This window comes from Diorhabda sublineata, chromosome 6 (assembly GCF_026230105.1).
Source record: "Diorhabda sublineata isolate icDioSubl1.1 chromosome 6, icDioSubl1.1, whole genome shotgun sequence".
NCBI classification, from domain to species: domain Eukaryota; kingdom Metazoa; phylum Arthropoda; class Insecta; order Coleoptera; family Chrysomelidae; genus Diorhabda; species Diorhabda sublineata.
The window spans coordinates 14,467,381-14,476,675 of NC_079479.1; the positions used below are offsets into that span (position 1 = coordinate 14,467,381).

The 9,295-nt window shown below is 32.6% G+C and overlaps 1 protein-coding gene across 1 annotated transcript; it reads left to right on the plus strand.

Moving 5' to 3' along the window:
* Window positions 1-846: 846 nt before the first annotated feature.
* LOC130445287 (thioredoxin-2-like) lies at window positions 847-1,200 on the plus strand. Its single transcript, XM_056780850.1, has one exon. The coding sequence runs from the start codon at window positions 847-849 to the stop codon at window positions 1,198-1,200; it is 354 nt and encodes a 117-aa protein (XP_056636828.1).
* The last annotated feature ends 8,095 nt before the right edge of the window (window positions 1,201-9,295 follow it).

A 9,295-nucleotide genomic window follows, 5' to 3' on the forward strand; every position in this document is an offset into this window, starting at 1 on the left:
CTTTTCCAGTCACACACGAAAAATTATCTTTAATTAATTCGCGCACGCACAGATTGTTTTCACTGGGCCCATAACCTTTCAAAGTATTAAAGGCACAATTAAATACATTTCGTTATTATGTAATTGCACAACTGACAAGATTACAACCACATTGTTAATAATCATTTTTTTATAGACTACTACAACCGTAAGTTCACAAGTAAACTGTAAAATGTAAATATAACTAAAGGTGTGTTTACATGAAAAGTGTTAAGGTAAATACACACTATATATTCAAGTTTATATATCCACAAAATTCAAATATCAATCAGCAGACAATATATTGTTGACTAATAGTTATTTGTATGCCAGGGACTGGAAGTCCAACATTTTTTATACGACGAATAAGATCCAAAACCTCGAATAAAACAAATAAGTTCAGAAAATTAAAAATTTAAGGTTATGCTAAATCATCGAAGTGAAACTGTCAACTGTCAACATTGAAATGTGTAGAGTCACATATAAGGAAGTTAAAATTGTTTACTTCAGAGCGTCCCAAAAGTGTTTTTCAGACACATTCACTACATGGAACACTCAAAACGCAACATTCGGTATGTAAATGAATACATAACGGACAATTTTCAAATGGCGTCGTCTAAAAAATGTATAACGATACTTAAAACTGTTAACTATGTGTCAAAAATCTCGAAATAGCTGCTTTCTTGGCCGTCTTGGATCCTTCAGTTGTCTCAGCATATAACCTATCTATTACTAAGTTCTTTTTGTGACAAAACATCACTGTCAAAATATTTAAGATGTAAAACTATGAAAATTTTATGTGATCGTTTAATAAATATATATTTGAACATGCTGGTTAAAATAACAGACGAGACCCACATGCAACAACAGATGACTGAATATGAACAATCCGATCAATTATTGGTTATCGAATTCTTCGCAACGTGGTGTGCTCCGTGTAGAGCTTTCGCTCCAAAGTTAGCTGAAATAGCAGAAACCGTTCCATATGTACCATTTCTACTTGTAGATGTTGACGATTGCGACGAAATTGCGGCAACTTACAAAGTTATGGCGACTCCTTACTTTATATTTTTAAAAAGAGGACAGGTTGTGGATAAATTCGCAGGAGCCAATTTAGAAAAATTTAAAAATATCATTGATGAACATTCAATTGTACCAGAGACGGTAACAGCTGTTGCATAGTTATAATGTATGTATATACGTATTTTGATCATCAATAAAGTTACTGTTCTGTTTTAGAAATCTGAGACAGTATCTGCATCATTAGAAATATTTTTTTGACACTTTATTTTTAATTATTCTCATTTAAGTGGTCGCTATATACCTTTTATCAATCTTTTCACCTCCTTGCAAGCTATTAAGAGGGCACGTCTATGGAGTAGAGGGAAAAAGACGAAGGCTCACCAGTTCAAACAAAGTTTTCACTGTCATCGAGGAAGGGGTTGTGTAACGTTCTCCTCCTTAAAAATCACGGAAAAATATGTCTTCAGATAAAAACGGCGCGATAATCCAATCCTCAGTACTATCTTGCTGCAATAGAACCCCGAACCGCATCCAGCCTGGCTTACGATTAATATTTGAACAAATTGAGTTGAGAAATACTTATAGTCCTGATTTGTCTCAAGGTGCCCATTATTTCGATTCGAAAACAATGCGTGTGCGCGAATGGTTACGTAAAGAGTGGAAAGTTTTTTTATAAAAAAGACATCCGAAAGCTTCCGCAGAAATTGTAAAAGTATGACAAAGAAATACCGTAAAAAATTCAGCTCTGTAACTTTTATAGCAAAAATTATGAATACTGAAAATGTTTTATTCCATTATACACAATATTTAACAGATCTGAAAGGTTCTAATGTGAAAAAGAACTGTGAAACTATTTAATTTGGAAAGCTAGCAGCAATAATAGTGTGGTGTTGATCAATTTGTATCAATTCAACATGTAACAATTCCTGACTTACATAGCTTATTATGATAACATTTAAAAATTAATTCTCGCTATAGTGACGCATATTTCACTCAGCTTGATGAAAATTTCAAATTGTATTCAGGATATAACACATCCTTCAACATAAAGAAAGATCTAAGTAGTATATTGGGTTCGTTAACCTAGATATTCCTAAAAAAAGTCTATAATAGTAGCTAGAACTTTGATTTCTTTGCACATCGTGTCATTAAGTACAATAAATGACTAAAGAATTCTAGTAAGGCTCCCAAGTTTCAACACACAGTGACTGAATCGCATATTTACATACTGAAATGTCTAGATATTTCATCGTTGGTTCCCAAATACGGTCCTGTATATCGGAAAATAATTCAATAAAGATAGTTGTTTTTAAAAAACCACTCGATGCACCCTGAATCTAGTCAGTTTTCAAACAACCCCTTCAATTACCAATGCGAAATGCTTTGCCGGGACCAAATTGAGTTTTGAATATGGATATCATCTTCACTGGTTTGGTGTCTAAGGGGTCTCGGATGTTCGAGTATTTTTGAAGTGGTAGTTATTTCCAAGCAAACATGAGAAAGTCTTGTTAAGAAATTCACTAACAAGATGACTGACAAAGAACTCCCTTTATAATATAGTTCGGGCGCTGGATGGAGTTGAGTATGCAAAATCTAAGAACCGGCAAGCATACTCTAAATAATAGAAAATGGTAACGGCAGCTGTGCTGATCCCTTTCCCTCTTCTCCAACCCTTCTCTCTGGTTGGCACGATGCTCGAATCATAGCCCTTGGAGTAGTCGGTAGAGAAGAATTTGTAACCCATAATGTTTTATTTTTGCGTATCTAAGTAATATTGAAGTTTTTATGTAGTTTTATTTAAATAAAAGAAACTGTGGAAGTGTAAAGAAGCGAAAACTAAACGATAAAAACCAGAAATGTTCAATTTGTGGTGAACAAACAAGAAATAAGAAGAAAAATCTTCATTCATTTCCGAAATTTCAGCAGCATAACAAATTTTGAATACTCCCCGAAAAAAAAAACAACCAGGTAATTTATCTGCAATAAAAGTAAGGTACCATAAACATAATCGAGTTTGTCCCCATGACCCCATGGAGGTGTTTGAGAAGCTGTTTGATGAACTGAAAAATCAATTAATCTCTCATTCTTTTGAAGTGTCATTCTTGGCCAAGATATCATAATCATACCCAAGTGTCGAACAGCTCTAGATCTTCCAGTTAGGAATAATTAATATTTCATAAATACGCACGGCGCTCACACCAAATTAAGAAATGGAAAATAGTGTTTACTCCGCGTATAAAATTGGGTAAACATCTAACAAACAGTCAGTTCACGTGGACTCATCATCTCTGTTTACCAATGAAAACATCGAATCGTAAACATAAATGCATTTATATTGGCCGTAGCTGTCGGAAGACGGATGTATACAATTTTTTTGAAATATTTCTTCTAGACAATTTGCGATAAGCAGTGGCAGAACAATGAAATTGCACAGTGTAGTAAGAATAGAGACAGGTATGAATTTAATAATAAAGATTTAGATATACAAACACGGCAAGTTATTTTAAATATATTCGAATGTATGAAAAAGGAAAATATTCAGCAATCTGATAATGCAATCGTAATAAGAATTACTGAATCAACTAGAGTGAATAAGTTTTCCATTTATCGAGTAGTCACCAAAGGGGTTGCTGTAGATCATTCACAGAACCCAAAAACATGTGAAGAAAAACTGAAAACAGTTGACAAAGCTACGCAGAACAAATTTATAGTTTATTTGAGGAGAACAGGATTGCCAAATTAGAAGTAATACAGTAAAAGGTACCAAAGTATCCAGAATACCAGTCTAGAAACATTGCTCAAAACTGAAGTGGACCAAGTTCATAAATTGGATTTTTTCAAACAAAAGAGTTGTTATTGATATAAATTTTCTGTACTACAATAAGCCAAGTCCAGTATCACCATTTTACCGATAGATGGCGATAATACCGCTCCTGCAGTGACAATTTATTAAAAGTGTTCAGTGCTATAGTAAACTAAGTTCATTAGTTCTATTTTGACAATATTTCTGCGTGCCTTCTTTTATTGCTCACTTTGAATGATTATTGAGTATTAAAATGAATTCTGAAGGTAATTGAGGATAATAGCAATGTATTGAGCTATTATTTTCAACAATAATATTGAAGATTCTCGAAAAATCAAATATTTCAAGGTTATAATTACCCATATCTAGACTAAGCGTGCTTAGGATTATTCACGTAATAAAGTTGGTGCGTTCAAACGATGTAGTAGCTCACTTCAATGGTGAGATGTCAATCAACATAAATTCTCATAAAAATCTCCAACGGTTTTATATTTCCTTTAGAAAGACCTCAAAATCAAAATGCAAATGCAAAGAAAATGTGCTAGCAGCTTCAATCCGTAAGATTTAAGTTTGGGAACTGTACTTTTTATATTTCTATGAAATAGATTCATCCGGTATAATTATCACCCTTTGTATGAAATATAACATAATATTTGATTATATTGAGTTGTTTTTAGTTATTCATCCAGTATAATTACCTGTTTTGTTCATTTGTATTCAACAAGGTCAGTTATTTAAAAAGAATCGGTCTCTCGGTATTTCTTTTATATTATTTTTTCGGTAGACACATCTAAAACATACTTCTTCTTCAACAAAAAGTTAATTTGCCTCTTCACTACAATATGTCATAATTAACACTCAAAAAAGAATAAGTTAAGCTGCGGGAGTCGATTTATTCGTTTGCCAAATGTCTACAGATGCAGTCACAATATGGGGTCCCATATCTTTTGTTATACATATATTTAAAGAATTATTTTGTAGAAATTGTATTTATTAACACCTTTTTGTTTCGGCATTTGGTGGTTATCAAAATATTAGGGAATATACCACTATAATCTGTAAAAATGAACGACCTTGCAATTCAAATGGGATGCTAGGAAACACTGATTGAAATAATTGTGAATTATGAATCATATTCACTTGTATTTTTTATTTAACAAAAATCGGAACATTTTTACTTCTTTGGAAGCCTTTTAGATGTATTCAGAAGAAGATAATTATAAAAAAAGAATTACTACAGAAAAGTTGAATTGTAAGACGTCTACTCATAGATATAATACTCAGAAAACTGTATTTTTCTATAACGTCAAAATTTTAACTATATGATACCTTTTAACGTATCTAACAAGAGATTTTCGGGAAAAATTCGTTGCCTCAATTTGATTATAAATAACCTAGAATATGGTTTCCATAGAAAACTTTTAGCTCGATACTATTTTCCCAGCGATGTTCAGCAATTTCATTTTTATAATAATAATCGTCAAGCTTCTTAAAATAGCCATTAACTGTCGAAATCACCTCTTCATTGTGGGGAAATACCATTGAGCAATTCTGGGAACAGAAAATAATCGGAGAGGGCTAAATTTGGCCATTGCAATAACGGATTTCTCATCTGGTGTTGATGAAACAACATGACCATATGAAACGCTCTTTGCCTCCTTTGGAGTTGGTTCTTCTTTTTCAGTCCATTGTTTTGTTTCGGATGTAAAATTATGGACCCACATTTCATCTACGGTTATAAAAAGGTGGAAAATTCGCCTTTATTCCTCTGGAACTCGATAAAAACATCTTCATAACGCTGTTTTTATTCCATTGCGAGCAAACGCAGCCATCATCTTGCACATAGCTTACTCATGTTCAAATTTTTAGTTAATATCCGATACGCCGCACTTTGTAAAATGCTTGCTATGTCTGCTAGCTCGCGCACTTTCAGTCGACCATCATCCAGTACCGCTTGTTGGATTTTCTTCAACATTTCTGGACTCTCTACCTCATTTGGTCATCCATTACATCCATTACGATGCAGGTCGTACGGCCTCATTTATACTCTGCTCCCAAATATTTTACTATTGATAACGAAGGAGTAGTCTCAACCAGACTAGATTCTAGTTCGGCTTTAATATTTATAATAATAATGTTTATTACCAATTCACTATCGATGGCTGCCAAACAAATGGTAAACAACGAGACCTCTACAAATTTGAAACATATTCTCTATAGATTGTGTATTTTCTAATACAGTGGTATTTTTCAAGCAACTACCACCATCTCATGTCATTGAATTTTCATCAAATATCATTTCATTAGGGCCCAGCGTTTTCATAAGGCAAAGACACGCACGTGGTACTTCAAATGCTTATATTTGTAGTAGGGCGCATAATCGCTGGGAATGTTTTTATAACTACCCGAAGTAGGAATGGCAATTTTGTACAAAAAAATTGATTCAAATCGTAACCTGATAAATCGATTCATAAAAATATCGTGAAGTGAAAAATACATTTCTAGGAAATCGATTTTCTTTCATATTTGTATTTACAATGTTAATATAAATCAATTTTATGGAAAATAAAAAAAATGAGGAGTCTTCATAATCTCTTATCAGTGAAATCAGGGAGTTTTTTGTACAGGAAATTCGATAATAATAATTATTAGTATTATAAGTATCTGATCCGGTATAAAAGAAGACATTTATTTTTTAAATATATTCATTACATTAAAAAATTGGGAGAAGCTTTTCGAAAACAACAGTCTATCAAGTATACCGGATTCAATTGGTTCCGCTGGTCATTTGCGATGTTGCCGACAATTGAAAAAGGGTGCCTGCTATGAATAATTTTTTTAATTTCTTATTTCTTAGTTAAAACATCAAAATTTTTCTTTCTTTCAAAATCTATCAAAAAAACTGATTTTAAAACAGAAGAGACCTAAAATCAAGAACATTTAGATGCATTAATAATTTTTTTTTCGATACCTCGTTCAAGTCCTGTCCTGAATTTTCAGTATTACGTGTAGAGAGTCGCTTTTTAACAAGCAATATATGTTTTATAAATTTTAACTATTGTTAGATGTAGTAGTAGTAAACTGTAATTAACAGATTAACTGGCAACACTGTTATACTACAATTACATTCAGCTAATTGTGAATAATTTTATGGTTCTATCAAAACGGAAAAAAATCGAATGTCGATTTTCAAGAATGAAATATCGATTCACTGAATCAGTTCAGTACAACATATCGATTCAAAAAATCGATTAATTTGTTTCGAAGAATCGATTTCAGATCGCCATATCTAGCCTGAAGCAGAATTAGTTTGCTTTTAAACAGCTAAGCGTGCGGGATGTTGAGGTTTTGGTTTAATGTGAGATCGTGAAAATGTATGTTCAATTTGAGTATTATTTTTTAATTATTTTCTTAACCATATTATCTTGTAGTTCTTTCTATTATTTTCCTACATCCAACCTATATCCTGTGTTTTTATTTTTCCCTCGTATCTTACTCACATATTTTCTTGGTATTTTCTTATTGTCTTCTCATTTTTCGGAGCATCTAAATGGTAGTGGGTAAGTTATGATGTTTCATTAGAATCAATTACTTTCGGCATATTCGAACTTATATATTTTGAATGCTTCACCAGAAAAAGTAGAAAATTGGCGAAAAGATAGATTCATAAACTAGGAAAAAATTGAACCAACTTCCCAGGAAGATAACGTCAAACGAATATCTCGATTTCCAGAACCTAATTTCTCAACTCATGTTTTATTATAAATAATATGTTCTATTTATAAATCAAGTGGATTCTAATATAACAGCTGAGGAAATACCTTGCTTCATACTCACCCTCAAAAAGACATTATTGCAGAACAAAACTTCTTCGATGAAAGCATGGTAAAATATCATGGTAAGCACTGGTACAAACAGTTTATTCGAGGTACATCTATTAGTTTCGAATGGCGATCTGGTTGATTCTTATTTATGCCAAAGAAGAGTTCAGAATCTAATTCATACTACTCATTCGACAAAGCTTCAAGTCCATAACTACATAAGTTGCCCAGAAAGAGGAAACTACGGTATCAATTTATCATGAACAATCCATTTTCTAATAAAACACTATTTTCCTTTCTGAGCTTCCATGGATATACAGTTATCAGACCAGTTTAAGAAAATCAAATTGTGACACTCCACTAAAACAGAACGTGGACATTTTGAAACAGCAATAGAAGAAATTGATGGGCGCTTATATGTCAGGTGGATGAACAATGCAGTCAGTTGTAACAATGATGTCTTAAAACTGTGGTACCAAAGACCGATACTGATCAAATGGATCAAAATCTTGGATGGTGTGTTGAAATATGACCTTTAACGTCAATATGATAATCGCGGTACAAATACGCCCACGCATTCTGCACAGGGGTGAGGGATTTGGTGAAAAGGAAGCTTCATCCATATATCAACCAATTTCTTTATATAGTAACTCGATTTCTCGTTTCAACGCCATCTCTTGGTTCACTAAACATACATGAAACAACAGTTTCGTTACTGCTTTATGCGGTTTATTTCATAATCAAATCTTTCGTCCATGTATTTTTCAAAGCAATTCGATGTAGTTGTATGAACCAAAACGATCTGCCAGTCGATACCGGGCCAGTTAAATTGTTTGTGACCTTTGAATTCATAACAAAAATACTTTCCATACATATGGATAGGATACAGTATTTGTGGAAACTTTAGATGATATTTAATCATAAATACGAATCTCGTTCAAATTGATTCAACCGATTCCTGTAGCAGAATAAACTGTTTGTGGCATTAAATAAACGTCGTCTAATTTGTAGCAATCCATTATTTACATACCATTTAAGCAAGCAAGAGATTCTGAAATGCAATACACACTTCCAAAACTAAGCTTCAATCATATCCAATTAAAATTTATATAGTCGCTGTGTTTTGTTTACATTAACGATGTAATAGAATCGACTCGAGAACATATACTATAACATATCATATGTCTAATGGGGAACGTCAATATTGAAACAGGTAGAATACATATAAATAATATGTATGTGTATGTTAAGAAAGCACGTATAGTTTGTTTAAACGTTAACGATTGATGGTTGACTTTTGGAATGTGAATGATCACGTTGCAGAATGATTTGAATAAAATATCATTTAAGAAGCTTGGAGCTCTAGATTTGGATTTCAAGGAGAACTGAAAAAAGTTATGATGTGAAGCTCAACTAGAACTAGAACTCTATTGACTAGAGAGACGAAGAGAAAGCTTTGATATAAAAAAACTGTTCAAAATGTGTGGAGTAGAACTTATGAATAACTATAAAACAGACGTTGAAAAAAAGCGTCTAACCTAAGTATATTGCAGAAGATATTTATGGAAAAACAATCAATATTTCATAAATATGTACGCACGGCACTCATATCAAATTAAAAAAAGGAAAT

Coding starts and splice junctions, on each gene's coding strand:
- LOC130445287 (XM_056780850.1), top strand. CDS start 847: ATGCTGGTTAAAATAACAGACGAGACCCACATGCAACAACAGATGACT.